The following is a 23,944-nucleotide window of genomic DNA, read 5'->3' as shown; positions in this document are numbered from 1 at the left end:
TGCACTGTTGTAAAAAACACGTTTGCAAAAAAAAAAAAGATACTTTTCGGACAACCTAATACTAAAAAGACTTGAGCGACGAATTCACAATTCGCGTTTACGGTGAACTTGGTCGATCGGAGCGCAGAAGGCCTGCGCGCCTCTGCGCCGATTATCCTTCATCGTCGGCGCTAGGTACATACCGCACCAACTAGATTCGCTTTTATGACGTCATAATGAACCAGCAATCAGCAGCATTGTCGACATAATTCCCGTGCCGTTGTCTCACTCGGTCTCGCGCCATTATCCGACCCGTTCCTTTCGACTTTTCCTCTGCTTCTTGCCGGCCGCCACGCCAATGTTCCTTCGCCCGTGACAAAGGAGCAGCTGCCCCGGAAAGGATGCTCCTGGCCACGACAGAAGACTGTCTTGCAGACCAGCCGACTTCTAAACTCGTCTTTCATTCGTACATTTGTCTTACGATTTGATATTGCCATTTAGAAACTTGTAATCGATAATTCGTTTTAATTGCTGGCCGAGTATATCGTTTTCTATTTTCTAACGTGTTCGGTGTTTAGCAAGTGGATAGGACAGGGACGTTGTTTAGAAAATATAAGCTGTCTTTCTTTCGAGTGTAATACCTGCGCGGTTTTGATGGAAAAATTAGAGCAATCCTTCTGGATTACTTTTTGGGCGAAGTTTGGAATTAGAATGGAGAATAAGCGAGTTCTATATTTTCTTCTATATTTCTGAAAGAATTTTGGAAACCTGATTGGTTCCTCGTTTTTAAATAAATCTCCGAATAAGCTTAAGGAGGTGTGGTGGGATAAAACAAAGTGTGGCGAAGAGTAACTGTAAACTTGAAAGGCAACATGGTTTTCTATGGAATAAATAATAATTCTTCGGATAAAATTCACCCACAATTCTGCGAAGCAATCTCGCCAAAATTTTCGAACAATCAAACGCGCAACTTCTCTCACAACCTCCACCAGACTTGTCTCGCAATCCATTCGAAAACGAATTTCTGGTTCTCTTTACGTTTCGACTTTCAACTAGCAGAAGCCTCGAATCTCGTACTCGTCTCGGCAACAGAAACCAGTTCCAGCCCTGTTTCGACGGACAATCGAATATTTATGCGTGCGCGTTTCTCTCTGAGGATCCGTAAAGACGGACAGGACAGAGAGCATGGCATCGGCAAGGAACAGCGATCGAATCGACGACGAATCGAGCGAAAATCAACGGAGTGTACCAGCGTCTGGCGCGGGGCGATGTAACGAGATTCGCTGAGCGTGTGCAAGTTGGGGAAAGGGAGGATGCGTAGAATCGTAGAAAAGGGATGAAATGATGCGCCACTAATTCCGTTATGCTGTACGATCGATCCTGCGGCGCATTCGTTACGCATCGTACGCGCGAGCATGCTGCACGTGCACCAAAACACAAAGTGCGTTCCGACTCCGGCTAACATTCGTTCGATTTGTCTGATACGTGTATTTCTCTACGTGTGTACGTATAAACGTACATGCGTGTACACGAGGGTAAATATATACATGTGGAGGAAAGTGGTTCATCACGTATGTATATAGGACAGAGGCGGCAGCTGTCAGACAGCTGTAAGGGCCTTTTTACCTGCTTCATCCAGCGTACGTAGGACAGAGTCCGGTAGCGTGGCGCATCCACGGGCAAAAAAGAATCGAGAAGTGGCCGAACGTCGGCAGGGAATATCGTAAAAGTTCGTACAGAGGCGACAGAGGAAGCAAGAGAGGGCCAGCACGTGCAGTCCGTGCGGCCGCGAATCGAAAAAATTAATAACCACACCCTTTCGACGTTCCATGCAGCGATGGCCCACCTCGAAGTTACGGTTCGGGTTAGGTTTGCGGATCACAGCGCCGATTACGATACCATATCGACGTGAAAGCAACAAATATCTTTTCTCTTATCTCCAAGGAAACAAGCAATGAATACGTAATTGTTGTTTGTTCGTGGGAATTGTTCAGCTGGATCGTTTGATTTTTGCGACGGATAGATGGGGATGTTACGAGGGGAGAATCGGTGGATTCTTATCGTACGATTTTACGAGGCGGCGTACGTAGTTAAAAAAAGAAAGATTACGAAAAATCGTAATTCAATGTTCAAAAGGTGTACCGTTCTATCTTACGATACGATATTTTAATTGGAATCTAAATAAATACGTAAATAAATCCGAATTACGTTATCAGCGATGAAAATTCAAATTGTACAAGCCACTGCATAGATCCAGTTGCGAAACGCGGTGAAGAATCGGAAATTCTCAATCGTAGATAACGAACGCGAACTCGCCCGAACAAATCATCCCCCGTTAACAGAGAAATCGAGCGAGGAACGTAACGTCCGTTTTTTCCCGTATCCGCTTGAAGGGTCGACGGTTTTTTTATCGAGAGAATTCGCGAGGAATTTCGTCGGACGGGGTGTCTTGAGTTTCCCTTTCACGGGATTGACGCGCGAACTCAAGGTCTTGCCTTGGCTTCAGGGTCGGTGCCACGGCCTGGAGAGTGCGAAACGGCGAGAAAGAGAAAGAGGACACGGTTGTGTCTCTCTTCGTACAGTACCTCTCCTTCCCGTGTTCGGGTTCTCTTTCTCGCACGCTTGTATCGATCCGACTGGCTGCCGGATGTAGTATCTTCGACGCAAACGCAAAACCGAGCGAAAAGGTGAATGCAAACGCGAAATTAGACACGCGGCGCGCGCGTCGCCGGCAAAAATTCGAGGAACAACAAATACCCGGCACCGTTAAACCGTTTGCAAACTTCGCGTACAAGAAGAGAAATCGAGGAGTAATCGGAAAGTGGCGAGATAATCTTCGATATACATCGCGATCATTTTTCGATCGATTCTGCCACGTTGTGATTTCGATTGGAAAATTAATATTTACGTACATATTTCGATAAATTTACAATGGCTACGAAACTATTGGTATACAGCCTTATTTTCTGATAAAGCGTTCGTCTATCAATTTTTACATTTCATTTTCATAGTATCAAATTTTTATAATACTAAATAACACGAAGTATAATATACCTGTATATAATACAATGGTGTGCCAATATTTTTTCTAACCACTATATGTAAGTTTATGAAAATAACAGCTATCTTTATGAACAGACAGAAGGAACGTAAAGAATATTTAAATTTCTTACGATATTTCTATCGTAATTGTTGCAGAATTAAATAGGTAAAGAATGTTGCAATTGTAGAGTGACTGAAATCGTAGAATACAGAGAACTCCGCGAGAAATACGCTGATAAATTTACCAGAGCTACTAGAACTATTCGGTAATTAAACACGTTTTCTCGTATTCAGGTTTATTTTAATCTACGTCGGATGTTTATTGCACGATGGGATAGGGATATATTCGCATTTTAATGTTTCAATCTGACGTAAACATAGAAACATAGGCTGGAGAACGAGGGGATAAATTTACCACCATCGCTTGAAAAATCAAAGAAGAAAAAAAATTACAGAAAGTTTAGTAAAAAAACAACACGGCTCGATTGTCTGGCTAGGTTATCTATTCATTCCTCGGACAGAATACGTAGATCGTTGGTCACGTTTTCCGTTCGTTACGTCTTTGATAGACATCTTACAGGATCGCGCGGTTATCACCGATCTGTTCGCCTTTCACCTAAATCACACCCTGTATAAACTGTTTCATTTATGGTCGTTATAAATTCGTAACGCAGCAATCCATTTCTCACAAAGTTGTTTACTTTCAAATTTAACGTGCCTCTCATTGCAGGCATTTTGATTTAAAACATTAATTAAAATGAAAAGAAAAAGACGTAATTTTAATTTATACTGAATAATATAAATTCCTCTTTCTTCGCTTAAATTATGTTTTACTCAAAGGGAGTAATTCTACATAGTAATATTGCTCGAGTTATAGTACCGTGTTCCAGTCGTTCCCGCTAGAACGTTCGCACCTTCTGTTCCCAGAAACGATTCTGAAACGAGCCTGAAGCAGGTAGGTACTAACAAGTTACATTTTCAATTGGAACTAGCTTACGTGCAAGTACGAAAATTGAAAGACTGTATTTCAATGCCATTTAATTAAAAGAGTTTCGTCTCTACGATTTCTATGAGTATAATCTTGTCTATTCTTATATTCTTTGGAATAATGTTTACGTTAAACGAAAGAAAATTAAAATCTACAAGCCTACAAAGCTTGCAACGATAATAACGAAAAATCATGTATAAAAAATCGCCGAAGTTCTTTAAAGCTACACCGAGACAAATAACTAGAAATTCTGCATGAAAGAGAACGTCGATCGCCAAAAGATCATAAGAAGAAGGAAAAATTTTAAACGTCCGTTCCAAAAATGTACGCTTCGAATGTTAAACATAAAAGACATTAGATTCTACGAGAAGCTAAAAACTAGAAACCCGCGTCAAAGCCAAAATAACTTCGACTCTCCGAAAAGTCACACAGAAAGCAAAAATCCAAACATTTCCTTCGAAAAAATTTCCAAATTTCGAAATGAAAAATTCCCTAGATCGTTAATAAATGCCTGGAGGAAAGAAAACTGCAAAGGAGTAAAATTCACAAGACGATCGAAAGCACGAAAAGCAGCTACGCTTTGATCACGATCGAAACGAGCACGTCGAAAAGTTGCGCGGAATATGTGGCGTCGCGGCGGAGTCTCGCCACCGTGGGAGCGTGTAAGCACGCATATAATGCGTGCGCAAGGTCGCACGATTCGTACGCGCGATACACACGCACAAACGATGGCGCGCGAGCGAGAGAGCTCCAACCCTCTCATGTGTGTGTGTGTGTGTATGTGTGTAAGTGCATACACGTGTGTGGCGACGCATGAGTCACAGCGGCGTTTGAAATACGCGCGCGTCCACAGTGTGCGTGCACGCACGCTGAAAGCCAGCCAGAGAGAGAGACGCGTGCCTGACGCATTAGAGTCGTGCACAGCTCAAAATCGATATGGCGAATCTAGCCGGATTATTTCCTTCACGGGGCTTCGCGCAATGCTCGTAATCCACGGGTAAACCGTGGCCGCAGTTTGGCCCTACGAGGTGACGTTTTCAAACTTGTCTTTGGCTAAGTTCGTATTTTCATTCTAAGTTTGTACACGCAAAATGTAATTTGCCTTTTCTTTGCTTTTCGGTCAATGTAGGTAGATTGTACGAAATATTAAACAGTTAATTAAAACATCGTCTTTTTAATCATTATCTCGTTCAATGTAGCATCATTTATTGGAAAGAATATTTATTTAGTTTAAACGAATTCTTGTGAACGAATAATTATAAATCGTGGGCAAAGTGTTTCTATTATATCTTTCATACGTATATGTATGTTATACGAATTGCAGTTATATGTCCGACGATAAATGAAATTTTGCTGTATTTATACAAATTATCAACTTTTTAATTGAAAACTTTTCCATCGCTGTTTCTACGGATTCTTCGCGTTGATGCGCTTTGTACGTTGAAGAATTATACAGACATTTGGGAGAGACGATAATATCCGAGTGTAAGAATAGAAGATCTAATTCGCGTTGTTCATTTCTTTCAAGTATTGCTAAAGGATTACAAATGTTGAGAAAATTTAAAGAACTCTAATAAAAAGAAAGCCTAACTTCAATTATGAAGAATCTAAAGGACAAATAAAGATCCAAGAATTCAGAACAGAAAAATCAACTTCCATTTATGGGAGCAGCCTAGACGAGAATTAATGAAGAAATAATCAACGATTTGCTTACAAATCTTCCGAAGCAACAAGATAATAAAAATTGAGATCAAAGATGGACGAAGTTGCATATTTATCTGTCAATAGCTTCGAGAAAGAAGCAAAAGGCTTCGTCGTTTTTGATCAGCCCATGGAATCTATCAACGAATCGTGACAGGACAACAGGACGGGCAACGTGAGCAAGGTATTTTGCATTTTTTAGCTATAATTGGACATTGGGGTGTCCCACCTTGTCATTAAGTGCACGTGAACGGTTGCACGTGCACGCGTATCGCCTGCGTGTCCTGTTCGCGACAAGGTTCTCGACTTCGCACACTCTGTTAGCCTCACTCGTTCGATCATCGAGAGCAAACCCATGACCACGATCAGGAAAATTCTCGTGGTTATTCCTATTAACGAAGTCCAAGTCTCTTCGACTTCGACATTCTTCGCCAAGTCCACCAATGTTGGCTAGAACTGCTGTACACGCGTATAATTCGCAACGAAATTGCCGACTTCCTATGGAAGCATCGCGAACGCGGGGGTTGAAAGTATCCATGGAATCTGAAGATTGATCATGAGCACGTGAATTCGTGCAGATTGTAGGTTGTACGAATTTGCCAGGCCAACGCGGAATTCTACTTTGGGAATTTGGTCTACGCTCGATGATCGTTTCGGGAAAATTCTTTGAGTTCGATTGGCAAACTGTTTTGATTATTTGGCAACTTTGTAATTTAGGACTTGTGGGAATTGACGACTTTGTTTTTCTAATAATCTATTATTAGGATTATTTTTCGATGGTATTTCAAATTGGTCAAAACGTTTGAACGACACGAAAGTTTCGTGACTTAAGGAAATTGTTGTGTTTCGTAAATGAGTGAGCCACGAGAAGCATCGACTTTGCTTTGTAATATTATTTTCCAAATGTGAACTGCGTAAATGATCGAGCAACGAGCGAAACTTCCGTCTTCGTAGATTCAGCGGAAAAGGGAATGACTTTGTGCGAACCGAAAACGGCGGAGGCCGAGATTTTCCGATAAGTGTCGCCGGCGAAATCGAGCGGTGAAACAAAAGGGAAACGGTGAAAGTGACGCACCGAGGGCAGCCAGAGGGCGGCGAACGAGCACTGGGAGGAACGGGAACACGGCCACCGCGAAACGAGGCGGAGAGCTTCACATAAACGTTGGAAACTAGGAAAACCAAAATCAATTTTTCGCCTCCGTAACAAGTTCATGGATATATATATATATACATAACTTCATATTCGCTGGAATAATGTGCGCGAAATTTTCCACCTAATCGATACACAGTAGGGAACTGCGAAAAGAAATGGAAGGAGGCAAAGAATTCTCACGAAGGGCGGAAACTGGAGAAAGCAAAGTATTATACAGTTCACGTTCGCACAATTCCCGTGTATTATACACGAAACTGTATAACTTTATGTTCGATGGAATAATGTGAGCGCAATTTTTCAAACATAATCATATATAGTATGAAATATATAATCATATACAGTAATCATGTATATCATGAAACGACGAAAAGAAATAGAGAGGAAGAAGAAGAAGAAGAAGAAGAAGAAGAAGGAGTCGAGGTTTTCAACAAGGAAGAAAAAGTTCATCGGAGCGTGGAAAAGAAAAAGAAGAAGGGGTAGGGGTAAACTAGGAAAGGGGGAGGAGAAAAGATGAAAAAAGAGAGGGAGTAGGAGAAGGACGTGGAGAAAAACAGAGTAAAAGAATGGTTTTCTCTGTGTTTCTCCGTTGCTCGTACGTACGATTGTGCGTGCGCGCGCGTGTTCTCGTAGAGCATCGTAGCTGCCGATGTGTTACGGGGAGGCTGTGACTCATCCTGCGGGAGAGGGAGAAAGAGGAGGAGACGGGGAGAGGATGGGGGAGAGAGCGAGTCCTGTTCCCGTGGCAGGAAGCAGCGAGTGGGGGCGGGGATCGATATATCGACTCGAGAAACGTTCCTGCCGCTAGCAGGACTGCGTAGATTCAAGGTCCTCTTTTTCTCTGTTCTCTCTCTGCGTGGCTGTCTAGCTCGCTCTCGCGGCTCCGCAAAGTCACAGTCTTCTTCCCGTAGCCGGGGAACAAATGCGCGCAAAACTGTAAATTCCGTCCGCTTCCAAGCCTTGTTCCTTTCGACGCTGGAATTTCACCGTCGTACGTTTTATCCTGCCTTAAGTTCCCTTTTCTTTCTTCCTTTTATTTTTCGTCCGTTTCAATTGGGAGAAATATGGGTTTTAAATGAGAAGGAAGACATCTCGAGGTTTCAGGGGTGAATTTTAAAGGAATCTTTTTTTTTTTTGCTAAATTATTCGACCGTTACAGCGATGAATAGAAAATGGGAGAATCGATTTCTTCGAGAGAGGCTTAGAAATCCCGAATCATACGATTGTTCGATCGCATTTAACCTTAACGTTTCAACCCCTTGTCTCGCAATATCGAGTCACACTTCTGCCATGGACTATAGATCAAATATAACGAAGATATTATCTATCTGTCTCAGAATGAATTCAATTTTACAAATTCTAATCTCACTGTCGTATTTCGATACTGTCCTCGAATAAATTCCTGAAGATCGAAATATCTAAAATCAACGTACATACCATATTTACGTGAAAAAAAGAAAAACATCACAAGATAAATGATGAAAAACTACAATCTGAATATTCTTCACCTTCGTGTACAACTACCCGTTATCGTCAAACCCTTGCAACTTCCAATGTACGTTCGACACTGAAAATCGACACGGAGCCATCGGCGTTAAGCGGAGACCTGAAGCCCCCGACGATCGATCGTCTCGGTTTGTCGACTACCGTTTCTCAGTGGCTGCAGAGTCGACGATTCGCGAATCACAACAATTCGCTGGTAGCGTACATACTGCTCAGGTCCACGTGACATCTAGTGGATGATATAGATTCAGCGAGCGCGTCGAACCTGCTACGACATGGCACGATGACGTCAAAGAGGTCACGTTCAGAACATCCGGCGTGCGTAAAGCACATTTTGGCCATTTTTCGGCCACGGGCCTATCGATTCGCGAACGTCGTCGCCAGACCATTTCCGTTCGACTTCGAGAAGAGTTTTCGGAGGGTGGCGGCGGGGGGAGGGGGGGAGCGACACAAATTCGATTCGTTTCGAGAGCGCATACGCCGCGCAATGACTGCGTCCTTTAAAATTGGATTCCTGAATAGCATTACGAGGGAACTTATTGTGTTGGTTGCTGGACCAGAGGTTCTCAATCGGTGTCTTTCACCGATTAGTGGATTCAGAACGAAAATAATTCGTAGACATGGAAAAAACGCTTTGGTCTTTGTCAATTTCTAATAATAGAAACTTACGAAGGATAGAGGAAGAAAAGAAATTATTTTTATCGGTGTTTTTACTCCGATATCAGTGGATGGCGAAAAAGAATGTTCTCTCTCGTATGAAATAGTGGAAATTGAGATAAATCAAGTTCAAATCCACGAACTTTCGCGAGAATCCAATAATACACGTACCTATAGAATTATCGTTTTAATGTATGTAATTGTGTAACTTGTTATCCGAAGAAGAAGACAAATATCGTTATTGACAGCGGTAATTAAGATTCGTTCCAAGAAGAATGTTGAGAAGAACGAGATATCGTACTGAATAATGGTAATTAAGATTTATTCGAGCAACACAGACAGGCTGAACGATACTTGCGCTGTAACGGACGTTTTTTATGCTAGATCCTCGGTCGTAGATCATTAAATATTTTATGTCGAGAGCCTCGAGAATCTTCTTATTTATTTTATTACTTCTTTTACCTAAAAAAACTTTTCCGCTTCTCTTAGTTGCTGAACTTTCCTATAGCTAACATTTCTCTGACATGTTTCTTAATTACACGGTCTTCCCGATCGAGGAATCAATTTTTCGTTGACTAGTCGTTTTTTATTTCCTACGGTGAATGATATCTTCATTCCTAACAACCTGTATAATTACATTAACCTCTTCACGCTCACGGACAACATGTCTTACGAACTAATTCTGTCTCGAATTTATGAATGAAATACCTCACGTCTTAACCCTTTCTTTCATGCTTGATGTTGCGTATACGCAACACCGTACTTTAATTTAATTAATTAACTGATTAATTAAACAAATAAAATCCGGATGAAAGGCTTCGTATCCACTAAATATCATAAGACGTACTTATGTGTCATGTATAATATGTTTTACATAAGTATTCCCACGTACGCATTTTCTGCATTTTTCCCTGTCGGAGCTATAATTGTATAAAAATTCGCATTAATAAAAAATAGAATCGATGTATTTCTCAAACTAAAACGAAATTCGGTTCTGAAAAGATCAGCGATATCTCATCCATACGTCGCAAGCACGACATCGAACCGCGTCTATGGATGCGGAAGGATTAAGAGGCGAAAAGAACTGTTTCACTTCGGGTAAAACGTGCTTGAAACGATCGTGTCGCTTCCTTGGTCGCGGCTTCGCACAAAGATTATCGGAAAACGGCGCGTTTAAATGCGAGCAGATGTACTTAAAGCGACAGATGCTTCGATGGCGATGCGAGAAATGGCCGCGCGTCGCCACGAATTCGTTGCTAGCTTGGCACAAGCCGCCCCGGGATTCAGGGTGTTTCGACGAGTCGAAAAACAGTCGTCGCTCGATCGATACTCGCCTCTCGTTCTTCCTGTACACACACTTGCGAACGTTCATGCGTGCACACGTATACACGTACGTGTTTCAAATACACGTATATGTATTTCAGGATTAACTAAAATTAAACTCGGTCGAGCCGAATGCGAGCAAGGACGATCTATTGACATTAACCAGTTTCGCAAATAGGACGCCGGTCGGCAGATGGCAGACACCAGAAGAAGAAAAGCAGATCTCGTTCGCGAGATTTCCAAAAGGCGATTCGATCGCTCGAAACACGAAACGCCATCTGCTGTACGAGGGTAATTAGATTCTCGTAATGCAAGATAGAATTTTTGTTGACTGGCTCGAAATGGTATTGAGATCGGTTCTTATTGCCTTTGACGAACGAGCTGCAAAGGTTTCCGGTTCGGAACGGGTAATCCGATAGATGATACGTTTTGTCGCGATGTTTTCATTCTTCTTTACAGAGAGAACCTCTTTTCGTCCTTTACGATTGTCAAATGTTAAAGAGAACTGGCCATGTTAGAGATAAAATCACCTGTGTGTAACTACCGTTACGCTAAATAGAAACAAGTATTCTGTCTTCTACATCGTCTGACAGAGAAGCTCGAACGAAGAGGAATCGTGGTAAATCTCGCGTATGTAGATGGATACTTCAGGAACGGTAAAAGTAAAAAAAATTAGTTTAAAAAACTAATATTTGTAGTTTTATCATCAAAGAATTATCGTTACACGTTTGCCTATGCTCCTGTGATATTTTTATGCAAGGGGAAAAAGTTTTATCGAAGACACGGTAAACATCGTAAAATCTCGGGAAATTTGGCTAGACGCGGCTCCATCGTCGCAATGGATCGACGAACCGCGGCTAACGACCACGAAAACTGGATTTCACACTCGGCTGATGAAGGCCGCGTCCCGGAGAACCCGGCCCGTGTACCAAGGACGAAATTCCCTTGGCAAGGTGGCCGGGTCGATCGTTACTCGCGCGATTTCGCTGTCGCAACGTCTTCGCGCCTGCCTCTCTTCCAGGAAAATCGAGTTTTCACCGTTTTCCCTTTTACCAAGATAGAAAGGGAAAACGGGAGGAGAGAGGAAGGAAAGGGGAGGTTGTGTTAATTTATACGAAATGTTAAGTCCGCGTCTCTTAATCGAGTCAATTGTCCTGGGCGACGATTAATCGACTTTTCCTTTCGCAGAATGAACGGAGTGAAGCGAGCAATCTGTTCACATCTTTCGTGTTTTCTGAACGAGATGAAAATTACGCGACAAGGTGAACAAGTTCTTCGTTCTATAAGTTCTTCTTTTTCAAAGATGATTTTTTTACTGGCGTTAGAGGCACAGTTTGCCTTATAATTATGGTTAGTTAGCTTCTCGATTGAGATCAAACTTATACAGTAACGCGAATAAATTCCTTTTAGTTGTAAGACTATACTGTACATTTGTAAGATATTCCTTTCTTTTCTTAAATCTTGAACTGGTATTGTTAGATTATAAGTGGTATATTACAACAGTTTGATATATCATTTAATTTTGGACTATACGTACTTTCTTTTATTCCATTCTTTACCTGCTAAATATCATTAATGGTTTCTAAAATGGTCGTAAAGTGGTAAGAAAAAGTGGAAGCGACTAAAAAATAGACGATGGAACGATGTCGGGAGATTTTATAAAGGAAAGGAGCGAAGCAGGAGCACGAGAGAAAGCAAGGAACCCGAGCAAAGGAGGCAAGGGCAGGGAGTAGTTCACCGTTGCGAGACGTTTCGCCGAGAGGCGGTCAGGAAGTGGGACGAATTTTTCGACTTCCGCGGCTCGATCGATCCCTTGTGCCCCGGCAGGCTCTCAATATCCATTATTACGACGAAATAGGCGCGCGGGCGCACCTCGGCGCCTCCCTTTTGCCGACAAAAAAAAAAACCGGTGAAAACGCGAAAGCGCCGACGTCGAATCGAAACGCTCTTTAATCGCTCGCTTCATTTGCTACACGAATCGAATTGAATTTCTTTTTCCTCCTCTTCCGAAAATCGACTTTTCGTCGCGTCAACCGATTTGTGGGATCGTTTAACCCTAATGCGATCCACTTTAATCCTAAATCGAGTAAAAGCTAAATAAGGATTGAGAGTGAAAGTTCTACGGAATTATGATATACGTATAATAACAAAGTTGTAAAATATTTTATAGAAATGGAAGAGAGATTCCAATCGTATTTAATGAACGAGTAATAATCGAATAATTTTCTATGTTTCCCAAAAGATCGTTAATAGAGATTTAAATTAAACAAATGCTCGATATTTGCTATGCTAAAATGATAATAACGCGATTGAACGATTATACGCTTTAACAAGTATATAACGTATATAATACACATAAGCCTAAACGAAGAGGAATGATGGCAAATCTCGCGTATGTAAATGGGGACTTTAGCAATAGTAAAAATAAAAAGAAATAGTGTTTATAGATTTATCATCAAAGAATTATCGTTACACGTTTGCTTATGCTGCTCTGGTATTTTTCTACAAAGGGAAAAAGTACAAAATTTTCTCAATAGTCGATCCACTAACGCCAGAATTACTAATGTTTTAAATTTACTTAAATATATTACACGTAAATGTGAATTTAAGAATTTATCTGAATCTAATCATGTTGGAATTTTAATTTGCAAAATTAGCATACTTTAATAACCATAAGAAGAATAATATGAATTCCATCATTTCGACAAATTTCATAGTCTTAATGATGAATATGACTTTAAACTAGAATTCAGAATGCATAATCTCACGAATCAAGCCCTCGTTCCAAACCATCGAAAAACTCTTCCTTATTACCATTCCACGTCATTCTCTTATAAAAAGTCGAAAGAAAATTACAAAGAAAATCCTCTTATTCATCCATCATCGGCAACCTCATCCACCCCGAAAGAAAAGAACATCGAATGGTAGACGGATCGGTCGATTGGTTTGGATCGATCCGCGGAAAGGGGTGATTCTCCCTTTGGTTCGAACGCGAACCGAATAATCGGCATTGGGCGGGCTTTTCGGTTCCGGTTTCTCGATAAATCGAACTGTACGAAGCCTGTCAACGGTAGCAAAGAGGAGAGAAAGAGGATCCGGCGAGTGTTCGGTTACTGGACAGCGTCGGATCCGACGATTCGCGCGCGTTTCACTCGTCGAACCGATAACCGTGTCCGATAACCGGCTGCAATTGCCTCAGGGTTATCGTACATCAGGCCAATCAACTCTACTCGGGCCTGGGAAGACGTTGAGAAACGGCTCATTCACTTTTCCACGGCCTTGGAAAGCGAAAACGAAACGTGTTTCATGATTTGTTGACTTTGCTTGATCGCAGAGGAAATTGAACGATGACTATGTTTCGGCTGGATGCCGGGTGACATTGATAGGGTGCTTTTGTTTGATTGCAATAGGGAGGGTGATTGATGATTATGATGATTAGGATGGAATGGTTTATGTGTTTGGAAATGGAGCGGCATGATCCGTGGATTGCTGGCGGAGTTGGAGCACCGTGTGAGGAATCGGATTGTAATGGATTGGAATGTATAGGTTTCACGGTGTGTAGATACGATTTTAAATTGTTTTGTTGATCAAATGATACCATTCGTTTGTCTAAGCGCGTGATAATATTTTTTATACTATAATAAATTGAACTACTTATTGTATTTATATAAAACTTCAAACACTATTTGGCGAGGATGAAGCGTATATATCATACCTCAACAATATCGCGTGCAATTTGTATTCTTTTTAACCAAGAGCACGTCAATTATAATATATCTGTTTGTTTCGTGTCTTAAAATTCTATTATAATTAATCCATAAACGTCGCACATATGCGTATGACGTTGGTGGCTGGTATTCTGCAGATTAACTGTCTGCAAAAATTGTTATCGTTGATGAGAATTTCGTATGTGTAAATATGTGCAGCATTTATATCATATGCACACAAAACAATATTTTCCACTTTCCAAAAATGTGAATTCGCATGAACGTTCCCAATTTCTGTATCGTTTCCCAAATTCATATCAATATTTAGGACAGAAATCGTGACAAAACATGGGCGGAGCGCGTGGACGAGCACGTTGTCAGTGAGATCACCCATTGCCCATTTGCTCCAGGCTGATTCAACTGTGGTCCCCACTGCTTGATCCTCATGTCGTGCTCCGCCCATGATGTCCAGCGATTTCTAGAACCTGCTGCGTGTGCCTTCGTTCGCGTAGGTCACGTATAAAATTTTCCAACGATGCCATTAGCGTAGAAATAAATCGCGCGAAAACTCGACCGCAAAAGAGACCGCAAAACGCGCGGCGTATCGCACGTCACTGATGCGATCTTCGTTGAAGATCGCTGCCCCCGGCGGTTCCAACGCGCGATTCCCGACCGGCACGTGTGAATCGCCGCTCCCGGCGACGTAACACGACGTAATACCGCGCAAGAGGCGGCGTGGGCGTTGACACTTCTTTCGGTTGCCTCCGGACTATCCGTCTTTCTTGTTATTGTAGCAACGACGTAGTAAATACCTACAGGGTGTTCCACAAGTGGTTGTTTATATACAGTGGCTACGAAAAGTATTTATAGACGATTGTATTTATTATTGCATTTACATGCTAGTCAACGCCTTAATGTATCGTTCTTTTCACAATTTTGCCTTTACAGCAAGTATTCGTCGAGTGTATATAATATATGTCGGGTTATCATTAGGATTTAAGGCGCGTAATGATTCTTCGTTTGAATTAGCCATTGATTTACGAAACAGAGAATATATTTACGCGAGTAAACAAGATTTTACAAAATATTATGAATAATGAGTTTAATAAATGATAAGATTAACAAACGATAAGTTTAACTAATAATTAGATTAAAGAATAATAAGTTTAACGAACAATAAGAGGAACGAATAATATGTCTTACGAATAATAAATTTAACGAATAACGAGATTAACGATTGATAGGTTTTACGAATAATGAATTTAATTAACGCTATTAACAATGTTCCGGGGTTCAAACGAATCCACGGTCAACGGGATAACTCTTTACTATGCGTAGAATAATTTTAAACACAAAAATACGATTGCTGAGACACTCGGTAAATTGCTCGATGTATCACTTTCCAAGGCGATCACACGAATGAATATCTGATGAAAATCTTTTTCGCTATACGACTGCATTTGTTTGTTATATGCTCGCTGGAGACATCGAGAAGGTTCCAATCGTTGTTGCTAGGCAATTTCTGTCAAAAGTTTGTTGTATACACTTTGGAAACATCGAGAAAGATCCAAACGCTGTTACTAGGCAGTTTCTGTCTGGAGATTGACTCCTAATACAACGTGTGTCCCATTATATCGACATCTCTAAAGTACAATTCTATATGATTTCTAGGGAGAACAATACAACCGATCCACACCTTCGTCAGGCAAAAGGTTTATCCCGTGACCGTGGCTACGTTCAGCGACCAGTTGTCACCTCGAACCCACTTTCGCTTTCACAAATATCAAACAATTACAAATGACAATTGCTTAATTACAGTTATGATAAAATCTAGGCTAAAGCATTAGAAGGCTTCCTCAAAATTGCAAAGGGAAGGCTCCGGTTTTCCTTTCATCTCCGACATATATATTCTTCATAATTTCAATGTTATGTCTTACGTTTTTAACACGGTAAGACGCAAGACGCAAGGCAGAAAGCGAAAGAAAGTAAGTGTTTTTACGAATACGAATAAAATCTTTAATATGAAATTGTCTCCATCTTGAGGGAAATTGAGCTTGATACCTATTTTTGATAGCGAAAAGGAAGGGAACTGAATTATATCTGCAGTTCCGAAAAAGTCAGCTCTTGAAATTCTACGATTTAAAACGAAACATTCTTTACAGTGTGAACAGCATTACCAAATACTTCTACTGAATCATATTGGAAAGAAAACCAAAGGCCAAAGTCGACTTCTCCATTCTTAGCTTCTGGAATTATTTCTCTTCGTAAGACCGACGTCTAAGAAAATTCCTCGCGCCTCTACCCACCTCTCTCGATAACTTATCGTTGCAACCTTGGCATAAAAAGGCGACAATGCAGCCAATTAACCGGTTCGCGCGTAGGGATACTTTTCCTCCGCAGAGTATACGTATCGATCCAATTGCAGCGAAACCCGGCAAGTGACAAACGTTTTCAAGGGTTGATCGATGTCGGAGGGCGAGGATATCATGCCAGTTGCACGATCGCAATTCCGTCTCCGACTTTCAACTTCAAACTATCCGAGACCAACTTTCTCTTTCATTCTATCCCAGAAATACAAGTTTTCACGCGAAAGAAAAGGAAACGAAAGAAAATGTTTCAAAGGGTTGTTCGATGGAAAACTATTGCAGCAGTCGCATAATAGCGATTTGTTCTGCAATTTTCGACTTCAAACCCATCAAAATTATCTTCCTTGTCCATTTTAGAAATTCTTTACATCACCTTCTTTTTTTCTACACGAAAGAAAAGAAGAAAATACTTCAAAGGGTTAACCGATATCCGAGGACGTGGCTAATACGTCGATTGCACGATTGCGATTTCGTCTTTCATCTTCAATTCCAGTCGGAATCAAGCTTCTTGTTTATTCGAGTAATACGCGCATTCGTTTCACAGAACAGAAAAAGATGCAAACGAAAGTGAGAAAAAGAAAAGGGAGAAGAACTTGTGGAGGAATTTGAGGGGTTAAAATCGCTTACCCTCGGTCATGAAACGGGTCAAAACAGTGAGAAAGGCGATAAAAATTGGGGCATCGCGGATGGCCTCTCGACAGCAGCCAGGTGTACGATGAACTCGAGGGTGGCCTCCTGTTTCGCGAGCAGAAAGACACGGGGGGTGAGCCTTCCCTCGGGATAAAGAGGGTGTTAAGATCCGCGATGGTGTGGGTTGTTGTGACGGCAATGCTTGTATACCGGTCGGGGCCTTCGACTCGTGCCGCTGCCCATCTATCATCCGAGCATCTCTTCCCATTCCTCTCGTTTTTCTTTTTCTTTTTCCTTTTTACCTTGCCTTTGTCGTGCGTCGTCCCGCAACTCCTAACCGATCGACGTTGTCTCAATGTACTCGTAAAGATCACGAAATGTTTGGAGAAGTGTTATATGTGCAACTTGTTCGTTTTTTAAAATCAAAAGTAGCTGCACAGAATGTGAAATTACAGATGGCTATTTCATATTTGGAATTTTAATTGTTACAATCGTCTAACGATTCTAATACTATCGCGATATTATAGCGCGATCATTTTTTATTTAATTATTTCTACAAAACGACAGTTCTGTGCTATTTATATTTTCTTTTTGCTAGTTTTCTAATGGGATAGAGATAAAAGCTATTTGGTAGAGGAAAATTTAAATTTGTTATTAAAACTACTTTATACGTTTTTATAATTCTTATCTAATTAAAATGACGAAATAAGGATGTCCTTTTTCCTGCTACAAGGGACAGAAGTCTAAAAAATCGGGATGCCCCAGTTTCAACTGCCTGTCGCGATTATTATGAAATGTTGGAGGGCAGAGACGTCGCGTCCCTCTTCTAGCAAGGCGTAGAACATAGAGGAGTTTAACATAATCGGTTGTCATTGTCGCGGCATAATGGAGCAACGAAGGTGATGCATATACGATGACGGGTTATTCAGTGATCGATTTCGAGAATCGCATATTATTTGCACTCGACAGGCTATCATCGAGCGGAACAACAATTTTCTCGTTTAATCGCGGCTCATCACGAGATGCGCTCTGCCTACGCACGGCTGTCCGTGAAAGTCACGATAATAGCTGTCAGTGACTCACTTAAGGTCAGCTCTCGGAAAGTGGCACGATAAAGACAAGAAGCAACTACGAGTCGACGACTCGTGAAAATCATCGTCGATCTGTTGAACTTTCCAGTAAAATCTCGCTCCTTGACACGTCCGACGTATGTTCTAAGAAACTTTGGAAGTTTAACTGTTTTACAATTCCATTCAGTTGTAATTTATTACGAAAGCTGAGAAAGAAATTTGATTCAATATTTTTCAAAATATTTCAACAAAATTTTTCGAACGTATACCATGTTATAATCGCTAAGAAGCATTAAATATTTAGGATACTGTTAGGGTACTGTTGAGTTTCTATAATGCAGCAAAATTGCTGTTACTGAAACGCGAGAGAGAAGCGTTATTGACTACGAATGATAGGATGGAAACTGGCAGATCTAGCTGAACGATTGGTAAGAACAGCTAACATCGCTCATTTTACACCCACATCTCTAGAATCCCTAACGGATAAACGCGTTTCATAGAACACATTCCTCTTATCAGTATCAACGACCGGCCGTTCGATTCTCTGCCGAACATTGATCTGAATGTTTTTCTTATCGCAGTTCCATTTCACACAGAAAATAAAGAAAAGGAAGAGAAAGGACAAAAAATCTTACGCAAGAAAAGAAAGATCGAGTTAAAAAATATTGTTTAAATGAAATACTACGACTTCTCGATTTTCACGTGATTAGTATGAGAAAACTTTGCTTGTCGAGGAACGAATCGATTCGTTTTAATTGTTAGGCGAGCATGTTTTATCGTGACGAGAAGAGAGAGAGAGAGAGACGAAAGCAAAGGAGAGAAAGGAGAAAGAGAGAAGTAGCGCTAGGCCGTATCGGCAGCAAACAACACGTTTGTTTCTGAACGAGTCTGAGTTCGATACGCGATTATTATGACCCGCGACGAGCCTTGAACTTGCCCTACGATAAGCGGAGCTGCTTACGAGACGGCGACGCCGCGCGGCTGTTTGTTGCACACCGCTCTGTACACGCTTGCCCGCGACTTTGCCATTAAATTGACTCGCGTCGGAGTACAATGACCTCGTGCATTCGAGTTTTCAAAACGAACTCTCCACGTCTACTCGTGGCTCGTTCTCGCTTTCGATGCCATTATCCTATCGAATCGAATCGTTCTAAAGCGTGCTTCTTTTTTCAATAAAGGTTAAATGTGGGTTTCGAAATTTTTTTGGAGTTCGTTTTACTTTTCGATGACTATCTTATCGAATTGAAGCAATTAAAGATATTTTAAATATCTCCTATCATCGTATAGATTTTGCAGAGGGATTGAAAAGGTTCACTATTTTGATAATCGTTTGTCCGCATGTTTGAGAAATTTCACTACTTCGTAGTAATATAATTTTAATAATTGTTCGATGATTATTTAGTAGTACTTCTGAGAAAATTTTATTGCAGATGTTTCGATAAAACTTAAATGGGTCTGAGAATATTTAACTCAGTCTCTTACGAAATGAATTGCGATTGCAAATAAATTGCGACCGTGTGGTGTGCGGCGAGGAATGCAATTTTCTGTTCTAATCAGAATCGGTAGTCGAGGAGCAGTACATTCGGTATAATCAACTTGCGGCAAGTTATTGGTAAATCGACGTTGTTAGAATGGCATGTGATTTTCTGTTGTATCAACGTGAACGTCACAGTCTCCTTCTTTTTTTAATAATTTTCATATGTGTGGCTCCTTGGTATCAAACAATTGAACCGTAGCATTGCAAATGCATAATTGACGATAACCTCCACTTGCAGCGCTACGTCTCTGATAAATAAAAGGAAGTAAATCATTCCCGTTGTTTCAACAAAAAATCACGAGAAAAGCTTCTTCCTATTTTAAAACTCTGAACTGATCAGTCTTCGTTTTTAAACACTTGTTCCACATTTTCAAAAACGAACATTGTCTATTTTAAACATCTAAATTGATCAATCTCTCCTCTTAAATACTTAATAAAAATATTTGTTCGACATTATAGAGTCACCAGCTCTCGATAATATTCTTCCTTATTTAAAAATTCATTCAAGTCCAATAAAAATTCATAAAGCGCAACAATTTCTTAGGAATAAAAACCAGGAGAGGGAAAATATAGGAGAACAAATTTTACAATGCTCGTTTTTGAGCACAGTTCGAATCCGTCGCTAGGAAAAGCAACTGAACAGCCGAACAGCCAGCCAGCCAGCCAGCCAACGAGCCAGTCAACCCACCAACCCCCTATTCAATGTCGTTACAATAATAAACCACCTCGGTTATCTGTATTTCTGTATTTCCCTCTGGGATTCTCGGCACATTCAGGCATCGGGGCCAAGTTCAGCCTCTATCTATATATACACGGAGCGTTCTATAACGCGGCTGTATGCCAGTGTTTATCCTATCCTGGCATCCGTGCGCCACCCCTTTCTCCCAGCGGGCGCCGCGTGCACCTGGATTTTCACGAATTTCAAGGGAAACATGGGCCGACAACCAACCCCACCCTTCGAACGATGTCGCGTGCCGACCACCTTCATTTTCGCGCTCGTTTCATCGCCCCTTCGATCCACTCGTTCTCGCGGAATTACTCCAGTTACGCGGGCGCGAACGCATGCGGCGCAACAGGATTCCTCTCCCAGCGAAAGTGAATGCAGACAGAGCGAATTTGTAACTTTTCGAGTGTTTTACGCGCCGATGTGTTTTTTTAAAGGGGAGAAGTTTTCAGTAAAGAAATGATTACAAACGAAAATTTCGGGACTGTTTAATAAATTACGAAAGACCCGTTTAAAGAAATATCACGTTTCGATCGTTTCAACGTGCTTCAATCAGAAAAGTATATTTTGTATATTAAAATAGTAAATGTTGGTAACTAATATCTGCTCTATATAAGTCTGTAGATTGTTCTACGTATACTCCATTCTGATTAGATTAAGTTTAAATTCACCTTGGGTGCCGAACGATCCTCCCATCCCCCTAACCACGAAAGAATTTCGCATATACCATTGATAAGTGATCGTGAAAATTCCAAGCTTCGTCGATGAAAACGAAATTGATTGATAAAACATACTAACCTTTTTCTCGGTGAGTTTCTCGCACCGCCTCATTTTGCAGATCTGATGGCTCTTGTCGTTGCGGCATGGCGCGCAATCTCCGCAATTGTCCTTGCGTTGACATCCGATGCACTCGCCGCACCTCTTGCGTTTCTTTTTGGCCGGTTTGTCGCTGAGTCCGCCGTCACCGTCGGCGTCGGCCATGCCGCCACCAAGGTGATGGGCCCCCCTGTTCGCAGTGGATGAAACCGCGGCTACTTGCCCAGAACTCTCGACATTTCCGGCGCCAGCGCTGTCTTCGGACTCCATCGAGCCGGCTCGCATTTTTCTACGCTCTTTTTTCCTGCCGTCGATGCCGATCGGCCTGGATGTAGGTGACGAGTCAAGCACCGTGGACATCGGGTTCTGGAAATTGGCGTGATGCAACTGAGGATACTCTGGCTTCACCACGGTCAACACCGTGTGATGAGGATGTCCAGGAGGCGGAGGCGGGAACGCCTGCACCGGACTGGAACCCAGCAACTGAATGTGCCTTTCGTCGAGTAGCTGCTGTTGAAGCGCCGGCACCTCTCTAGCTTGAACGGGAGCCGGTACCAAAGGATAACCGACGCTGCCTCTATGCGGATGCGGGGCTGGGAGCGGCGTGCCGAGCGTGTGGAAGCTAGGCAGGCCGACCGCCGACGTGACAGGTGGAGAGTGCGATATCGAGGCTGGCGACAATGGCGTGAGCGCGGTTAATTGAGGCTCTGCCTCGCTAGGAGCCGTAAATTGACTCGCGAAGCTGGGCAGACCTTCGGCGGCTGGCGCGGCGGTCGGCGCACCGCCACCAACGGCATTCTTCGACTCCCATGGCCTGTACTGGCTGGCGAGAACCACCTCACCCCGTGAATCGATCAAGCGACCCGTCAGTCCCTCGTAGTAGTCCCAGGAGGATGTCAGACCGAGTCCAACGTCCTGGGAGTGAAGGGTAGTCAGTGTTGTCGAGCTGTCCATCGCGTTATCCCCGGCGAAGCTGCTGAATGGCGGCAGGTGACGCGCCGGATCACCTGGACCGACCGAGCTCGGCGAGGTCGCGACCGCCGCCGGAGGGCTTCCTGTTACCCTCTCGGTGGCGACGACCTCCTTCGTTACCTCGGCGCTCATCTTCCCCGCCACGTCATCTCGACGTGAACCCCCTGCACGCAGGAGGTCGTGTTACTTTTCTGCTTCCGAGAATACTATGTTTCTGACACTGGTCCGGGACGAAATCAACGACAGCGCGAAAGAATATACGGTGCGTATGCGGCTGTATACGCACACGAATTTCCGATCTTTCGATCTTGTTTCCTCTATCGGGTGATTTTATAAACGCTCGTTTTTCCACGATCGTGATTGGACGCTCGTTATCGGGATTATCCGCTTTGCTCGACGCGTGCTCGGGACTCGTTCCCACAGCACCGTGACATCTGGGAGAACGGGTCGAATATTCTTTCTCTATCGATGCCTTTCCGTGCCTCAAACCTTCCGTTGGTCGATACTGAAACGCGGGTTTCTCCTAACGATTCTTCTGGTGTGTTTTCTCTGCTGGTGTTGCCTTTCTTTCTAGCTTCGTACCTTTGCGTTCTCTCGGTGTATGTGTTTCTTTATCGTGTGTATCGGTGTGTATCGATGTGTATCAGCGTGTATGTGTGATTTTCCTGAATTTCTTCCTCTTGCCTCTCGTTTAGAGCTCTTCTTCGTTCCTCTTTCGCGTTCACTCTTGTCGCTATTCTCACTTGCTCTCGTTCTCTCGTTCGTACGTACGCTTTCGCTCTCTCTCTCGCTCTCTATAACTCTATTTCTGTCGTTTGTACTCAACAGGTTTAGGCTACGAACTGAAGTAGATCGGTTTCTCTGGGAGTAATTATATGCGAGTCCCCTTTTCCGGATATATAGGGCGGCCTGCGTTCTCTCCGTCTGTCTTTCGCTTTGGATGGGACTCTTCTTCTTTCCTTAATTAGATATTCTCATACGCGCTCTTTAAGAGTAGGTGCGTCTGTCTTACTTTTTTCTTCTTTTTTCTTTTTTTTTTATTTTTTTAAAAAAAAGAACGTCAACCCTTACTTTTAGTTTGCCTATCACGTAAAATTTGTTTATTATAAGCTTAGAAAACTTTGTCGGTCAGATTTTTTCATTTACTTATTTCGTATGCTTCTGTTTTGCGCTTTTTTTTTTCTTCTTCTAATTAAATCTGCTCGCGAAGAGATCGCCGCTCGTCTAGCTGGTTAGTGAGTATATCGTTAGCTCGCTGAGTGATTAGTAGAAAAAAAGAAATGGTAGATTCTTTGGTTTACGGTTTTTACTTCTTCTTTCTTCTTTTTTCCCTTTTGTTTCGTTTGTCTTTTGTTTTTAAATCTGATCTTAAACGTACAACAATCGTGTTAAACGCGTTTCTCCGTTTTTTTGCTTTCTTACTCTGTTTCCTTTCCTTTTTCGTTTTTTTTTTCTTTCGTTTCGTCTTTCGATTTGGCACTGGCGGACTTTTTTTTATTTTTTCTTTTTTTTGTTTCAGATATACTTTGTACACTAATTAGATACTATAGCTCTTAATGCTTTGTCTTCTTCTGAACTTAAGCTCTTGGAATATCTTTCTTCTTCTTCTTCTTTCTTTTCGCTTTTTTCCTTTCTTCCTTTGTTTTACGTCGATATAAACACACTAATTACTTCTTTCGCGTTTCGTAAGAAAATAGAAATCACTTGAGGTTAATGTGGCTTGTTAGAAGGCGGTTGATTTGTACGATCTGCAACAGAAAGACACAACACGATATTAAA

At 42.0% G+C, this 23,944-nt stretch overlaps 1 protein-coding gene across 5 annotated transcripts in view; it reads right to left on the bottom strand.

Moving 5' to 3' along the window:
- The window catches only part of LOC117232268 (DNA N6-methyl adenine demethylase), a 146,246-nt gene that overhangs the window by 107,362 nt on the left and 14,940 nt on the right, over nucleotides 1-23,944 (bottom strand). For all 5 annotated transcript variants that reach the window (XM_033491544.1, XM_033491548.1, XM_033491543.1 and 2 more), the window contains one exon: nucleotides 21,176-23,913. In XM_033491544.1, the coding sequence (XP_033347435.1) occupies nucleotides 21,176-22,297 (1,122 nt within the window). In that variant the 5' untranslated portion in view covers nucleotides 22,298-23,913. The remainder of the gene's footprint in view (nucleotides 1-21,175; nucleotides 23,914-23,944) is intronic.

Source organism: Bombus vosnesenskii, unplaced genomic scaffold, assembly GCF_011952255.1.
Source record: "Bombus vosnesenskii isolate JDL3184/JDL3185 unplaced genomic scaffold, Bvos_JDL3184-5_v1.1 scf7180000013285, whole genome shotgun sequence".
Lineage (NCBI taxonomy): Eukaryota > Metazoa > Arthropoda > Insecta > Hymenoptera > Apidae > Bombus > Bombus vosnesenskii.
This window is presented reverse-complemented; position numbering and strand designations above follow the sequence as displayed.